This window comes from Hyla sarda, chromosome 5, assembly GCF_029499605.1.
Source record: "Hyla sarda isolate aHylSar1 chromosome 5, aHylSar1.hap1, whole genome shotgun sequence".
In the NCBI taxonomy this organism is placed as follows: domain Eukaryota; kingdom Metazoa; phylum Chordata; class Amphibia; order Anura; family Hylidae; genus Hyla; species Hyla sarda.
In genome coordinates, this window is record NC_079193.1 from 208,316,896 (window position 1) to 208,334,680 (window position 17,785).

General features: G+C 44.8%; 1 protein-coding gene across 2 annotated transcripts in view; it reads right to left on the reverse strand.

Moving 5' to 3' along the window:
- Window positions 1-1,635: 1,635 nt before the first annotated feature.
- Window positions 1,636-17,785, reverse strand: part of KDSR (3-ketodihydrosphingosine reductase) — a 40,870-nt gene continuing 24,720 nt past the window's right edge. Inside the window, exons 8-9 of one of the 2 annotated variants that reach the window (XM_056521004.1) lie at window positions 8,595-8,696; window positions 1,636-7,002 (exon numbers count right to left, since the gene is read on the reverse strand). In XM_056521004.1, coding sequence (XP_056376979.1) covers window positions 6,883-7,002; window positions 8,595-8,696 — 222 coding nt within the window. In that variant the 3' untranslated portion in view covers window positions 1,636-6,882. The remainder of the gene's footprint in view (window positions 7,003-8,594; window positions 8,697-17,785) is intronic. The other variant, XM_056521003.1, reaches the window with a different exon arrangement.

A 17,785-nucleotide genomic window follows, 5' to 3' on the forward strand; every position in this document is an offset into this window, starting at 1 on the left:
GAGAGGTTTCTTTCTCCCTCTTGCACTGGTGAAAGAAAATAGGCACTTTATCAAAGCAAGACTTCATTTTGACATTCGTAACATTCTGCTTTATAAATAGTAGAATTACACCATGGATAAAAGGTTTCCAGAGAGCATGTCATTTCCATACTTCTAGTATATCTATACAACTAAAGCTCCCTCTGTGTAACGCCATGACAAATACAAACCCACGTAGAAATGAAATACATTGAGATTAAACAAGTCTGTGTAAATCCTGACTACAGATCTGGTTTCATGTACATAATGACCACCATCTAGCTTTGAAAGTGCATATCTGTATGGATGCCTGGAGGTTAAACAGCATAGCTTCATACCCTTGTTCCCACTAGGGGAAATTACCCAATTATAATTCTGCTGTTGGTTTTAGGAATGCACTAGTGTCAGTTTGTTTATAATCTTGGAAAAACACTGAATTTAAAAGGGGTAATCCAGGATTAATAAAACATAGCTGCTTAATTTGAAAAACAACACCACAAATGCTGTCAGGTTGGTTGTGGTTTTACAACTCTGCTCTATTCACGTCAATGGAAGTGAACTGCAATACTACACACAAACTGTGGACAAGAGTGGCGCCGTTTCTGGAATAAAGCTATGCTTTTCAACTCTTGGATAAACCCTATGGGGGAGATTTATCAAAACCTGTGCGGAGGAAAAGTGGCCCAGTTGCCCATAGCAACCAATCAGATTGCTACTTTAATTTTGCAGAGGCCTGGTTAAAAATGAAAGAAGCGATCTGATTGGTTGCTATGGGCAACTGGGCACATTTTTCTCCTCACAGGTTTTGATAAATCTCCCCCAATAAGTTTAAAACACATTGGGGGAGATTTATCAAAGTATTTAGACTTTTTTTTTCTATCTAAATTTGTCGCATAGAAAGTCGGTCTAAATATGTGTGACTTTTTCGGACTTTTGCTTTAGAGGATTTTTAGAACATAATGCATTCAAGTCTATTTTAGACGGAAAAAGGCATTGGTGCTGAATTTATCAAAAGCGACTTTTCAGCGACAAGTCGCATCGGCTGAGAGTACACTGAAATGTCAGACCATGTTGGAGCAGGTTTAAAAGGGGTACTCCATGAAAACCTTTTTTCTTTTAAATCAACTGGCTCCGGAGTGTTAAACACATTTTTACATTACTTCTATAAAAATAAAAAGTAATCCTTCCTGTACTTATTAGCTGCTGAATACTACAGAGGTATTTTTTTTCTTTTTGGAATGCTCTCTGATGACATCACGAGCAGAGTGCTCTCTGCTGACGTTACTATAATAAGTCTTTATTTATTGTTGTCCTTAGTGGGATTTGAACCCAAGGCAGCAGTGCTAACCACTGAGCCACCATGCTGCTCTTAGCATACATCTGCTATGCATGGTTGCTAAAATGGACAGAGATGTCAGCAGAGAACAATGTGCTTGTGATGTCATCAGTGTTCCAAAAAGAAAGGAATTCCCTCTGTAGCATTCAGCAGCTAATAAGTCCTGGAAGGATTAAGATTTTTGAATAGAAGTAATTTACAAATATGTTTAACTTTCTGGCACCAGTTGACTTAAAAGAAAAAAGGTTTTCACCAGAGTACCCCTTTAAATACAGTCTAAAGCATAGATCCTGAAGTCCGTGCACAGAATTTATCAAGAGCCGTGCGACTTTTGATAAATTAGGCGCACAATAGTCCAGCCTAACGCTCTGTAGTTTGGTCTATATTGATGCGGGGCATAGACAGCTTTGATAAATCTCCCCCATTTTATTCCAAAACCAATATTGCACCATGATATCAGTTTATGCCACTCATAGTAACAAACAGTGGTAAAAATTTGCATAAGGCCCTAATGTTTAGTGTAGTACTAGAGCTCATACATCTGGTCATTTTACAGCTCTGTACCTTTTTGGTTTGATCTCTGGTAAATCCAGGTCATTCATTGTCCCCTCACGCTCTACACAAGCCAAAAATGTGTATCTTTTCAGGCCTTTTATATGGACATGTTGGAGAGTTCAGGTTTCTAATATTTAGCTTATGGATTTCCAGGTAGTTTATCACTGAGACAGCAGTTTCACTTTCTATTACCACATAGCAAATTTGAAATGTACAACTTTCCATTTAGCCATTTAAATCAACCCAGGTAAGTGACAGAATTTTTATTGACTTAATTTTTTTCAGAATTACAAAACATGGTTTTACTACTGGGATGATATGGCACAGGTAGGCGAAGCAGAAACAAAACGGTAAAACTGTTAGCATTATAGCATGTTATTTTGTTGCCACTTTCTCCTATTTCCCCATACAACTTCAGCAAGACTACAAACGAGGAGGAACACTTTTTAATAGAGCCTATTAGACATATGTGCACAATAGAAATTGGGCCAACATTTAAAAAAAAAAAAAAAAAAAGCCATGATTGACTTTTTGCAGTTGTGGAAACTTTGACCAGCAACTTTTAGATCAAGTGTTAAAAATTGTTAAGTATCCTTAGCCTAAAAAGTTAACTGCATACAGTAGTTGCCTGCAGTAAATAAAGAAGCAAACCCTATCTAGTTCTTACAAAGCTCTGTACTTCCTTCTGTTATGGTGTTTTTTTTTTTTTTTTTTACACAACTTTCCTGTATTTTACTGTTCACATATGTGTTAAAAAACTGAAAATCAGGGGAATACGAGCTAGTAAAGTGCAAAAGCATTTAAGGTTTTCTTTGGCATGAGAAATATTTTAGCAATAAAAAGCAAAATATGTCTATCTTGTATTCCTGCATTATTTACGGTATGTATGGAATAGGCAGAGGTGATGCCAAGAGTCTATGGAGTGGCCATTGGCCATTTAGGCACCACAGCCGCCTCATATAAATTACTATCTAACCTAGTTTTGTGAATATGCCATAAATATATGAAGTTGGGATACCCCTTTAATATTGTAAGAAGAAAGCCACATTAGTAACATTAAACTACTGGGAAGAAAGGAAGGAAAAAAAAAAAAAAAAACTATGTGGATCCATTATTTCAAGAAGTACTAGGATAATATGCAACAAAAAAATATTTTTTATTTTTTTTCCTTGTGTCATCTGTTCACATTACAACAATACCCCTTAAACAACATTCTGGACCTCAGTCTATGCTGTGATCTTGATTGGTATTGTTGTATGTGGCTCTGGATTGGCACTTCAGATGGTTGCCTGCATTGGGGAAGGACTTCCGTTCGGTCTCTCTTTATTCAATGTTATTACTATGTATATTTGACATAAGCGGATGCACTAAATTTTCCTCAATGCCTTTGTAAGTAAAAAAAAAAAAATCTAATTTACCATCATATTCTACAGCTATTTAATTTACTACATATTGTTGATATACAGATTCAAACCAATAGTATCGGTAAGGTTGATACAGTAGAAGAATTATCTGCATTTCTAAAGTAAGTTCCAAGTGCTGCGTAAATAGTTTCTGTCAGATTCATCTAACAGAAGAAAATCGCTATCTGTCTCATGGAAATCAATGTTAATATACTCAAGAACCAAGCGTATGATTCTTTATAATATATTCACTTTTCTGACCTTGGTGGAATGAACAGCAGGGGTAGACTAATTTCACTAGAGTAAGAAGAAAACAAGATCTCTTTTAAAAACCATCAGCTAAATCCAACAAAATAAAATGTAAAGCAAAAATAAATTTAAAAAGCCAGTACTTCTATTAAAAAAAGAAAAAAAAAAAAAAAGAAAAAAAAAAAAAAAAAAAAAGAACATAGGAATGCGCCTATAAATTTAGGTCTGGACATAGGAATGATAGCTGTGTCTAAAATGACATTGCAAAAGATTTCTCAGATGAGCACAAGTGAAACGAAAGCTCAAAGACAAAGCTAATAAAGGTTAAAGAGGCCCTGTGGCTAATGCAAATAAAGATATTTTAATGACAATAAAGAGCCTAGGGTGCCCTAATCACATACCTTTCTATAATTTCTTGATACGCCCTTCGGTTACTGAGATATGAGGGTTTATATTATTGTCTTAAAACTCAGTCAGTCAATTAGGTGTGTACTTAATTATAATAATTGGAGTGAATATCAGGTGATGCATGAGATTATACAGCCATGGGGTGTAAATGTTGTACATAGAAGGGGTTGTTTGCCTGATACACACCCCCTGACTGTATAATCCCACCCATCAACTGATATTCACTCCCATTTTAGAAAATTAACCTCTTAAGGACGCAGGGCGTACATGTACGCCATGCGCCCAGTGTTTAAAACGGGGTCCCACAGGGGTGGTCCCAGCTGCTAGTGATAGCCTGGACCCTGTGCTAATAGCGCGCGGCACAGATCATTGTGCCGCGCACTATTAACCCTTCAGACTTTGATCGCAGCGTCAAAAACGAAAGTAAAAGCTTCCCGGCAGCTCAGTCGAGCTGATCAGGACTATCGCGATGTCCCGTTCAGCTAGGATGCGAGCGGAGGTCCCCTTACCTTGCTCCGTCGTGTCCGATCGGCATTTGATTGCTCTAAGCCTGAGCTACAGGCTTGAGCAATCAACCCCTTATTACTCTGATCCATGCAAAGCTATGGCTTTGCAGGGATCAGGGTAAAAGATCAGTGTGTGCAGTGTTATAGCCCCCTATGGGAGCTATAAACACTGTAAAAAAAATAATAAATAAAAAAAGTTAATAAAAGGTCATTTAACCCCTTCCCTAATACAAGTTTGAATCACCCCCCTTTTCCCAATGAGTCAATGGCGTAAGCGCAAAATTGATTCCAAAGTCCAAAATAGTGCATTTTTGGTCACTTTTTATATCATGAAAAAATGAATAAAAAGATCAATAAGTCCTATCAATGCAAAAATGGTACCGCTAAAAAATTCAGATCACGGCACAAAAAATAAACCCTCATACCGCCCCATACGCGGAAAAATAAAAGTTATAGGGGTCAGAAGATGACAATTTTAAAACATATACATTTTCCTGCATGTAGTTATGATTTTTCCCATAACTACGACAAAATGAAACCTATATAAGTAGGGTATCATTTTAATCGTATGTAATTTTTACCGAAAAATGTACTGTGTAGAAACGGAAGCCCCCAAAAGTTACAAAATACAAAGTAGAATTGGTGGCGCAAAAAATAAGCCATCATTTGGATTTTTAGGTGCAAAATTAAAAGTGTTATGATTTTTTAACAGTAAGGAGGAAAAAACGAAAATGCAAAAATGGAAAAACCCTGGGTCCTTAAGGGGTTATAAAGGAAAACGGTCACCTGTTCACCCTACCTAAACCCAATACACTGGGTAATAGTGCAGGTGAAGCAGACAGATGGAGGGTCCCTGACTCATATACGTACCTGCAGTCAGGCACCTAGTTCCCCTGAATAGAGATGAACAAAGCTAGTGATTCAATTAGTCTCAAACTTCTCGGCTCGTCAGTTGCTGACTTTAGCCTGTATAAATTTCAGCTTTCAGGTGCTCCGGTGGGCTGCAGACTCTCTCTGAGGACTGTATCCACCTTTTCCAGCCCACCGGAGCACCTGAAATCTGTGAAGTTTGTGACGAATCGAATCACTGTAACTTCGCTCATCTCTACCTATGAAGATCCTCTTTTGTCTTCGGTGAATTGTATGCTGGAGGCGGGCCTGCCAGCTGGATTTGTATATTCATGGGCGCTGGTCCTAGCTAAACATCTCCACATTTAAACACAAAATGACATCCCTGAATAGTGCTAATATGCAGACACAAAGATTCTCACATGTTACATTCAAAGTTACAGTCTCTTCATTTCAAGCATTATACAAGCCATTTTCTCCTTAAAGGCAAGGTTAAAAAAAAAAAAAAAAAAAACACACCCCATCAGCGCTGAGTTCAACTAGTTATGAAAACAACCAAACGCTTGTTGGGTACTATAGCATTGTAAGTGACATTGTCCAACATCAGTAATAATGATTGTAGTGGTATTGTACTTGAGAAAATGTACCGTATATAACCAGTCAGATCATTCTCTGGCTTATTACATTCAACAATCATTACCAAAAGAACACAACAACCTTATCTACAGCCATAGAATCAACAAAGTCTGACAGTTCTGGGTACCATTTTGGTATTCTGGGGGTGCATAGAGGTAGAAAGCAAGCTAAAAAGGTTAGTACTATTAATTACAAATTACAGATATCTAAACGTCTGTAAAGGGGAAGCCACCTGTAAAATATACAAACTATGGCAGGTCTTCAGAGCTTTAAATTCTTCAGAAATCATATTCAACATCTGTAGTTTTTCTGTAGAGTCAGTTCTTTTGTGCATATATGTAAATATAGTTTTATTTTAAAGTAATAGATTTATCAGAAGAACAAGACCATGCCTGTGAATTGAATAGCAGCACAGACAATGGGTGCTGGGAAACAGGGTTCCAGAAAAATATTTGTGAGGCACAAGAGGGTGGACAGACTGAAACTTCATAGTTACTTTGTACAACAGCAAATAGACTAAAATTAGTCAGCTACGCCATCAGATTAGGTAATATTACAGTTCACAGGAAAAACAGTAGCCAAAAGGAATAAGAGAAGGGTAAAGGGTAGGGAGTGGTGACAAACATGTTAAATGAAGCAGCATAGTATGCACCAACTAAAGTAAATTCATTTTCTTTCTGAAGCAAAAGTCACTCAAAAAAGTATAGGCCTTTCAAAACAGTTTGCATAGTATCATGCTGGTTGCCAGCAAACAGCTATCAAAAATGCACTTCCATGATCTTTGTACCCATAAGTGCCAAGTTGGGTAAAATAGATGATGTGAAGGGGAGTGGGATTTTTTTTTTTTTTTTTTTTTACATTTTAAACAGGTCATGTGCTCTCTAGCAGCAAGCATATGAATTATGTTCTTGGCTTCTAAATATCAGTCTGTTTTCTCTTCTTTCCCACAGTGCTCCCTTTGCATCATGCAGCGACGGACAATGCTGTCAAAACTTCCAAGGTAAAACAAGGCAATTGTTCGAAACAGTCCCATTGTGACAACCTACAATTGAAAAGCAAATCAATAAGTAATTTGATCAGTACAAATGCTACAATACATTTACATTCAGTTAATGGCCATATGCAATTTATGCAGTTTTTTTTTGTAACCGATCTTATGCATCTAAAACAATGAAACACTTAATATTACATAGACATAGAATAGATTCAACTCACTTAAAAACAGCCTACATTAGTTTTGGGTATACTGCCTGTATAGCTGTAGTCTAATCCTATAGCTGTGTGTTATTCCACTCCATTGTCCTACTTTCCAAGCCATTTTGTGCATGGCTGTTGGTACAGACAGGTAGTGCAGGTGACACCGATGATAGCCATACTTACCTGATCCTGTTCTGGAGCACGGGTGGAACTTCCCAACGTCACCACTGCTTTTTGCTAGCAGCAGGACCCAGCAGCATTGACATCAGGAAGCTCTGTCCATGTTCCAAGTTCCGGCCCCGGAATGGAAGATATGGAGGAAGATAATGGGAGAACCGGCGCACTGAATGAGATCAGGTAAGTATGGTTGTCAACTGATGACAGATTTCCATTAAACATTATATTTTTATAGTTCAGACATTTCTGCACACAGCAATATCATAAATTTTGCAAAAAAAATATATTTTTTAAAACTAAAATTTTTTTTATATATATTTTTTTATTTTAAGTCCATACAGGGAACTATTTAGGGTAGGGTCATAAACCATGGATTGCACGCTGCGGATGCACCCGCCTCTGTCAGTCACAGAGCGACTGCAGCGAAAGCTCCCAGCTGCAGCCAGGGAGCTCTGTGTGTCTGCTCGTAGCGGCAAATTTAGCACCGGCAGTGACGAGTGGATACACAGAGCTACCTGTCCACAGCTGGGAGCTCACTCAGCAGTCACTCTGTGACTGCCAGCAGTGCATCCACAGCTTGAAATACACTGTGGATGCAGTTTGTGTGACCTTGCCCTTATACCAATCTTGAGTACTATTACTGATTAGTGCTTTGTATTGGCATAGAACTGTTAGGTAATATAGGAGATCTACTAGCACAGCCTGCCCGAAAGAGCAGCACAAAGAGGTAAGGAGACTTCTGTAGAACAATTAAAATTATCATACCCCGAAATTGTGCTGTTATGTGCTCCTATGCTGCAGAATGAAGCTCCACTCTGCAGCATAACACCTCTCCTCCATATGCCCAGCATGCATGAAGTGAAATCTGTTGTCGCAAGAGATTTCACAGCAGAGGAGAGGAGTTCTGCTGCAGAGTGGGTAGAACGAAAGGACAGATCAGGGATCGTAAGTATCATTTTCATCACTGTCACCTAGACTATGTACAAGCCTATACCAAATAAGTCAGTACAGGTGACACTGATGACAGATTCCTTTTAAGTGACTTATGATGGTATGGTTGTTAGTGCCAGAGGGGCTGGTCTGAGTTAGGGCTGCACGATATGGGGAAAATGTGCGATTGCGATTTTGGGCCTAAATATTGCGATTTCGATATGCAATGCGATATAATAAATGGTGAAATCCTGCCATTTCATGTACAATCTCCTCCATTTTACAACTATCCACCTATTTTATGCACACCGCCCATTTCACATCTCTTACCTGCTGCAGGCCTTCTGTTATAGTAGTCACAGGGGACATCCCACACGTTAGTGATGACAACATGTAACCATCTGAACCAACAGAACTGTTGAAATTACCTTGCTATAAATATGAAAACACCAAAATCATTAAACATGTAAAATGTAACCAGTAAAAGACACTTGATATTTTTTCGGGATGTCCCAATTTTTTAAGACCGATTAAGAGTATTGATATTTTAAGTACTCGCCGACACCAATTACCAACACTTTTTTCAATGTGGCTTTTTTTCCCCCCTTTTATAAAAAGGAAGGTTTTTTTTATTGAAACTTTTTAAAAAGGGGTGATTAAAATGTATTAGGGAATGGAGTTAATTCACATTACATTTTTTTTTTTTGTTTGTACACATCTTTTTCACAATTTTTTTTTTGTCCACATATGATACTATAACATGCAATTAGTATAACATGCAAAAGTATAAGGGCGACGATCGGACGGCATGGAACATGGTAAGGGACCTCCGGCCATCCTCTCAGCTGATCAAGACTCCACAATTTAACCGCAGTGATCCTTATTAGCACCCCTGAGCTAACCACCGTTAATCTCAGGACTTTTAGACACCGTAATCAACTTTGATAGCGGTGCCTAAAGGGGTTAATGCTGTACATCACCGCGATCAGTGATGTTCAGCATTAGCCACAGGACCCGGTTATGATGTGCGCTCAGCTGTTGAGTGCTGCATAGTTCGGGTAGCCTTAACAGGGCACCTCCGTAACACCTGCCGGCAGGTATCCGATTAGGTATCAGGGACATTTGCCTGGGTCCATGCACTAGTAGACAGCTGTGTCTTGAACCGCACCTGAAGCCCAAAACACTAGTGGTGTCCAGTCTGAAGTACATATGCAATCCAACGAGACAATAAGGACAGCACTCAAACGGGTCTTTATCCAAATTCTGCAGTGAATATGGACAAGGGCAGGTAGAAGTGAGAGGGAAGGGGCATCTGTTTTGCACATATACTGTTTCGCACGTGAATAAAGATGACACTTTTGGCGAGTGCCGTCCCTGTTTTCTATTGTCTCATCCAATCCAAATTTATCCTTTTAGCTTATAGTGCGATTGAGAGATGTGCTGCAACACCCTGCTATGGGAAAGGCTTCAACTGTGGTTTAGTAGAGAACAGTGGGTTATCACTGGAATAGGATTAGCAAGTTACTCTCTACTAAAATGCTTTTTCTCCATCAGCTCCATTGGGGGACACAGACCGTTGGTGTATGCTGCTGTCTCTAGGAGGTGTGACACTATGGTAATTAAAAAAAAAAAAAGCCTCCTCCCAGCAGGATATGCCCGCCTTCAGGCCCTGAGCTAATCAGTTTAAGCTTAGTGTCTGAAGGAGGTGGACATGGTCTGATTTTTTATTTTCCTAGTATAGGGATGTGTTAGTCTTACTCCTTTCTTTCCCATTTTCAGGTGGGGACTCAGGGACTCAGGTTCCCTGTTTCCCCATTGTGAGTAAGGGGGCACAGACATTGCGTATATGCGCTGTTAACCGCCCCCCATCGCCAACGGTCAGCGCCTGGGTTGATACCTCATGGGTCCGGGTCCCCCTATTTCCCTGCTCCACTCGCTCGCGCATAGCGGCCAGGCGTGATGCAGGTGACAAAAGCTGACTGAAGACTTCACTGAAGACTCCATTAGGCAAGTTCTTCTGACTGCGGTAAGTGCTTTCCCCTTTTCTCCTTAGGTGCGGACTTGCAACCTCTGGAGACCCTGTTTTTGGCCCACCTTTTCATGTTATGGGGCTGGCTTATACAGGGGCTGGAATTTTATTCTGGGGGAGCAGTGGCATCTTAGGGAGCATGTAATGTATGTTTTACATTGTGTACTTCACTGTGTGTGTGGTTACTTGCAGCTATGACCGCAGCGCCTTATATGCGGCTGACAGCGACGCCGCTTGTACGGGCTGGGCGCCCTGAGCGCCGGCTTACTTTCACTTTCTTAGTCAGTCTCTGCCGGCGTATAGGCTGCCCGCTCTATTCCCCTGAGCGCATATGCGGCTGACATGTGCGCTCGGGACAAGGAGCGGGCGCCATTACAGCTTCTTCTTGGCCAGTCTATAGCTCAGCCCACAGGGCTGTCGGAGCTCTTCAGAGGCGCGAAGTAGCCTCCAATCAGTGCCGTGGTCGCGATTTTCAGTTAGAAGGGGCCAATTAGTTAGTGCCTCTGCTTCAGGCACACCCCTCTCTACTATTGGCTGGCCTGTTTCTTACACTCTAGCTGCACGGAGCAGAGTTCTCCTCACTGCAGCTGCCAGGGGACAGACTGGGGTGAGAAAGTTCCTGTCTCTTTTCTCATTATGTCCGTACCCAGAGCTGTTCCTTCCTCTAAGCAGAAACCTGAAACGTCAGTGACTTACTTTGTCTGTAAGCACTGTAATACCAAGATGCCTGGCTCTACTGAGCCCACTTGCCCTGCCTGCTCCACTGCTCTCCCAGACCCCCTGGTACCCCCTGATGCCCTTTCGGTTCCGGTGGATTCAGCCGCTCCACCAGCCTGGGTTTCTTCCCCGACCCAGTATATGGCTGACTTGACCCAAGTCTCCCGTTCGGTGGCTGAGGCCTCCCAGGAAATGGTGTCCGCCTTGAAAGGGTCTACCCTGCGCAGGGCCTCTGAGAGAGCCCGCTCCTCGTCTCCACTTACTTCACGCTCTGACAAGCGTACTAGGGGTGCCTCGTCTGACTCTTCCATTGAGTCTTCAGAAAGACGTGGGCATTCCCCTCATGGGTCCCACCCCCCCTGTCATCTGGGCACAAATGTCGCTCCTCCAGAGGACGTTTTCGGAGTCGCCGCTCTGCCACGCCAGAGCAGTGTACCCGGTCAGGGTCGCCCCCCTCCAGGACTGCCTCCACTCGTTCATTCTCCTGGTGAACTGGCGGACGAGGCTTCCGAGCCGGTATCTGACTCAGAGGACGCTCGGTTTCAGTTGAAACGGTGAACTCATTGGTGGCAGCCATAAGAGACACCTTTCTCTTAGAGGACCCAGGATCTTCGGATGTCACTCCAGGAGTATCCTTTCATCGTGCTAAGCCAGCACCTCAAAAGGTTCAGCTCTCACGCTGACTTTGACGCCATTCTGGAATCTGCATGGAAACATCCAGACAAGAGGTTCCCGGGAATCAAGACGATTCAAGAAAGTTATCCATTTGACAAGGACCTTGTCACTAAGGTGGTTTCCCGTCCCTCAGTGGATCCACCAATCTCCCGGATCTCTAAGGAGACTACACTGCCACTGGCAGATGCCGCTGCCTTCAAGGATTCCACGGACAAGAAGGTAGAATCCTTAGCGAGGTTTGCCTCTGAAGCAGCTGGCTCTTCTCTTCTTCCCATCTTCGCGTCGGCATGGGCGTCCAAGGCCCTGTCGGAGTGGTGCCAAAAGCTCCATCAGGGTATCTTAGCGGGATACCCCCCAGAGGATCTGTCTCCTCTGGCTCTCCAATGCTCTAAAGCTGGGGACTACCTGTGCGCGGCTTCCATGCAGTCAGCCCGTTGTTCTGCCTTTGCTGTGGGTCACCTAGCGGCTCACCGCCGCTCTATGTGGTTTAAAGCTTTGAATGCGGATGCCGCTTCCAAAAGGTCTCACTGAGCTTCCTTTTACGGGTGGCCGTCTTTTTGGCAAGCGCCTTGATGAGATTATCTCTGAGGCGACGGGAGGTAAGAGTTCCTTGTTGCCTCAAAATAAGGCTCGCCCTACTTCCCACAGGAAGTCCTCTTCCTTTCGGTTCTTTATCTCCAGCAAAGGGTTCGGGCAGGCGCCTTCGCGGGACAAGAAGGCTCCCTCGTTCCGGTCCGGCCGGTTTGCGCCCAAATCAGACAACCGCAAACCCACTTCTGCATGAAGTGAAGCCCCCACCCGTGGTTTTTTCTCGGGTGGGAGGTAGTCTTACTTTTTCGAGACATCTGGACCTCACACATTCAGGACTCTTGGGTAAGGGACGTGGTGTTACTATTCCAATCTTTTTGTGGTTCCCAAGAAAGACGGTTCTGTGCGACCAATCCTAGACCTCATGCGTCTCAACTGTCATCTTATCCGCCACTTCCGAATGGAATCTCTCCGTTCGGTGGTGGCGTCCCTGGAACAATGGGAGTTTCTTTCCTCGGACATCAAGGATGCCTACCTCCATGTGCCAATATTTCCAGGCCATCATCGGTACCTCCGCTTTGCGGTTCCGGAGGGGCATTTTCAATTCATAGCCCTCCCCTTTGGCCTGGCCACGGCTCCTCGGGTCTTTACCAAGATCCTTGCGCCAGTGATGGGCCAGTTACGGTCGAGGGGAGTCTTGGTAATACCCTACCTGGACGACCTTCTCATGAAGGCTCCAACCAGAGCCCAGACTCTGGAGAATGTGGACATCACTCTCCACACTCTGGATCGCTTCGGGTGGATGGTCAACCGGGACAAGTCAGTCCTCTCTCCTACCCAGTCTCTAACCTTCTTGGGACTTCGCTTCGACACAGCCTCTGCCCGAATTTGCCTCCCGCCGGACAAACGTCTGGCGCTTCTGTCGGGGGTCCGGTCCCTTCGGACCCAGGTCTCAGTCTCCATCCGCACTTGTATGGAAGTCCTGGGTCGGATGGTGGCAACTATGGAGGCCGTACCCTTTGCCCAGTTTCATTACTGCCCTCTTCAACTGGCTATTCTCTCTCGGTGGGACAGGTCTCCTCTGTCCCTCGATCGTCAGATTGTTCTCCCTCGCAGGGTCAGTCAGTCTCTGCTCTGGTGGCTCTGCTCCCCCCCTTCTCCAAGGGCGGTCATTTCTTCCCCTTCACTGGCAGGTAGTCACAACGGATGCCAGCCTGTCTGGCTTGGGCGGCGTGTTCAGAGATTGGACAGTTCAGGGACTCGTCTCACCGAGAGGCCCTTCTTCCAATAAACATATTGGAATTACAGGCGATTCTTCGTCTTCTTCATTGGTAGTCCCGGCTTCAGTACAGTTCTGTCCGTGTCCAGTCGGACAACGCCACGGCCGTGGCGTACATAAATCGACAAGGCGGCACTCGCAGCTCGGCAGCTATGGCCGAGGTGACCAAGATTCTCATCTGGGCGGAAAGCAAGGTTCCGGCCATTTCGGCGATTCACATTCCGAGGGTGCTCAACTGGGAAGCGGACTTCCTCAGTCGGTCCTCACCGAACCCGGTGAGTGGTCTCTACATCCAGAGGTCTTCGCACAACTCTGCGACTTTCCGGACGTGGACCTCTTCACGTCCCGGCACAATCGGAAGATGCTTCCTTTTGTGTCCAAGTCCCGGGACCCTCAGGCTCTGGCCGTGGACGCCCTAGTGATTCCTTGGGTGGGGTTTGCCCTACCCTTTCTGTTCCCTCCCCTTCCCAGGGTTCTGAGGAAGCTCAAAACAGAGGACGTTCCCGCCATTCTGGTAGCTCCAGATTGGCCCCGAAGGTCGTGGTACGCCGACGTAGTCCGGCTCCTGGACGACGCTCCACTGCGCCTTCCACTCCGTCCGGACCTGCTCTCTCAGGGTCGTCTTTGCCACCCCAATTTACAGTCGCTGCATTTGACGGCGTGGCGGTTGAGACCACGGTTTTGAGGGCCCGCGGGTTCTCTTCCCAAGTCATTCACACCATGCTCAGGGCTCGTTATCCCTCCTCCGCAAGAATTTACCACCGTACTTGGCGGTCTTATTTTCGTTGGTGTGAAGCTCAGGACTTCTCCTCTAACTTTCTCGGTTCCTCGTCTTCTCTCCTTTTTGCAGTCGGGTTTGGAACTGGGGTCGTCTCTCAGTTCCCTTAAAGGTCAGGTTTCGGCCCTTGCTATTCTTTTCCAGCGGCCTCTGGCTTCTAATTCTCATGTCCGGACCTTCCTTCAAGGAGTGGCGCATGCTGTTCCTCCTTATCGGTCACCCTCTCCCCCTTGGGACTTGAATCTGGCTCTGAGTGCCCTCCAGGGTGAACCCTTTGAGCCCCTTAGAGAGGTGTCTCTCCTCTTTCTTGGAAAGTGGCGTTTCTTGTTGCTATCACCTCCATCCGGAGGGTGTCTGAATTGGCAGCTCTCTCCTGCCGTTCTCAGTTTCCGGTGATCCACCAGGACAAGGTTGTTTTCCGGCCAGATCCTTCCTTTTTGCCTAAGGTGGTTTCAGCCTTTCATCTCAATGAGGACATTGTCCTCCCATCTTTTTGTCCTGCTCCTTCTCATCCTAAGCAGCGCTTACTACACAAGCTGGATGTAGTTCGGGCTGTTCGGTCTTATCTCTGCATCACTTCTTCGTTTCGTCAGTGTGATTCCTTTTTCGTCCTTACGGAAGGTCGTCGTAAAGGACAGTCTGCTTCCAAGGCCACCATTTCTCGGTGGATTCGGTACGCCATTTCAGAAGCCTATCGCTGTAAGGGGAAGATTCCTCCTTTCAGGGTTGTGGCTCATTCTACCCGTTCTGTTGGGGCATCCTGGGCTCTCCAGAATAGAGCCTCGGCCTTGCAGATTTGCAAGGCGGCTACCTGGTCGTCTTTGCACACTTTCTCGAGGTTCTAACAAGTTCATAATTTTGCATCGGCTGATGCTAGTCTGGGCCGTAAAGTGTTGCAGGCGGCAGTGGAACGGCCGTCTACCTGACTGCTTATCTGCCCACTCAAAGGACGGTTTTGGTACGTCCCACGGTCTGTGTCCCCCAATGGAGCCGATAGAGAAAAGGAGATTTTTGTTTACTTACCGTAAAATCTCTTTCTCGGAGGATCCATTGGGGGAAACAGCTCCCGCCCTTTTTGGGGTTTCCTTTGGTTCTCTGCCCGAGGGTGTGTTCAGTTATGTTTTTTTCTTCTGGTTCTCAGACAGTTTGGGTTTTTCTTTGACCTGTTTGTCTTCTCCTATTGCTCTGGAACTAAAATTAATTAGCTCAGGGCCTGAAGGCAGGTATATCCTGCTGGGAGGAGCCAACTTTTTTTTTATTTTTTATTTTTATTACCATAGTGTCACACCTCCTAGAGACAGCAGCATACACCCGCGGTCTGTGTCCCCCAATGAATCCTCCGAGAAAGATTTTACAGTAAGTAAACAAAAATCTCCTTTTTTCCACAGAATTCATTGGGGGACACAGAAGACCATGGGTACAGGCTGGAGCCAATAGGTGGTGACACTAAGCAGAAACTGTTAGCTTGTCCTGCACAGGTTATAATACCCCTTCCATAGACACCGAGTTAATCAGCTTGAAAGGGGTTATCCAATGAATGGAATTAAAAAATTTTTTTTTTTTTTTTTTTTTTTTTTTTTTTTTTAAATTTATTTAATTTATTTATTTATTTATTTAATTTTTATTTTTATTATTATTATTGGCTGGGCGGTATACCGGTTTATACCGATTTTTTTGGGCTGCACGATATGAATTTTTCCCATACCGGAAAACCGGTTGGGCCCCTTCCCCTCGGGAATGAATTATCAGCCTAGCGCTATCCCCACATCATGGAACTAATCCTATGTTACCCGCCAGCACTGTTCTGACCCCCAATTAATGATCAGCCCAGCGGGGTACTACTCGTCAAGCACTGCCCTCCTCCTCTTTGTTGGGGGCCGCCGGGCGCTGGAACTCTATACTGTACGCCAGTGGTCTCCAACCTGCAGACCTCCAGATGTTGCAAAACTACAATTCCCAGCATGCCCGGACAGCCAACGGCTGTCCGAACATGCTGGGAGTTGTAGTTCTGCAACAGCTGGAGGTCCGCAGGTTGGAGACCACTGCTGTACACCTATGCCCGGGCTGCAAAAGACAAAGAAAATAAACTGTAACTCACCTACGTCTGCCACATGCTGGGGACGGGAACTTCGGACAGCAGTCAGCCTATCACCGTCCGGAGCAATGTCCCGCCCCGGCCAGTGATGGGCTGAGCCCACTCATGTAAGGAGCTCTGGCCGGCTTCTTACATGACAGTGCGCTCAGCCTATCACTGGCCGGGGCAGGACATCGCTGCGGCCGGTGATAGGCTGATGGCTGTCCGACGTTCTAGTCCCACGGAACAGCGTGTGGCCGACGTAGGCGAGTTAGAGTTTATTTTCTGTATCTTTTGCAGGCCGGGCATAGGTGTACAGCAGTGGTCTCCAACCTGCGGACCTCCAGCTGTTGCAAAACTACAACTCCCAGCATGCCCGGACAGCCATTGGCTGTCCGGGCATGCTGGGAGTTGTAGTTTTGCAACAACTGGAGGTCCGCAGGTTGGAGACCACTGGCGTAAAGCGAGTTCCATCGCCGGCGGCCCCCAACAAAGAGGAGGAGGGCAGTGCTTGAAGGTGACATGTGAGAGTAGTACCCCGCTGGGCCGATCATTAATTGGGGGGAGCAGAACAGTGCTGGAGGGTCACATGATTTGGTAGGGGAGCTGGCGGGTCACATGATTGTGAGGGGGGGGGGGAGGGAGTGAAAATACCGTTATATACCGTGGAACCGCCGTAAGTTAAAAAAAAAATAAATACCGTGATAGACATATGTGGTCATGACTGAAAAGACATGAAGTCACATGACTGTCTCCTAGGGTGGGGACCAGAGGCAGTTAAGGGAATAAAGCTGAAAGTGGACGCAGGATGGCTCATTTTCCTGCATTTCAAACATTTTGTGCTTCATATAGCTCTGCAATGGAGAATTGCTTTTAATTACTAGCTTAGGAAGTTATATGTATCATTACATGAGGGAATGAAATAAATGATATTTTACTTAACAGAACTACCCCTTTAAGCTTGTTGTCCATAAGGGGCAAACCTCTCTAGATCTGCAGGTATGTTACAGAACTTTGTTGGAGCTGTGTCCCAATGAACTCAGTGAGGAAAGGATTTCACAAGTAAGTAACACACACATCCTACTTTATCATTTGTATCATTCGGGGACACACAAGACTGTGGGACATCACTAAGCAGTCCCCGAGGAAGGGACCAAAGAACAGGTCATCCAGTATCACAACAATAGGAGGCAGAGTGCTAGGAAGACTAAAACTCAAGCATGCAAGTAGTGTGGAAGACAGGAGCAGTAAGACCCAGAAGAAATGCAGTGTCCAAAAGGCAACAAAGCCAAAGTGTCCAGCATAGTACGAGTATTGGGCAGGGCCTTTTTTCTACTCACACCTAGACAGGATATGGCAGGCTGCAAGCCAGCATGGTATATGGAGTTATGGAGTCTTGGGGTGTTTTTCACATCTATGAGTGATGACCGCAAAGCTGGGG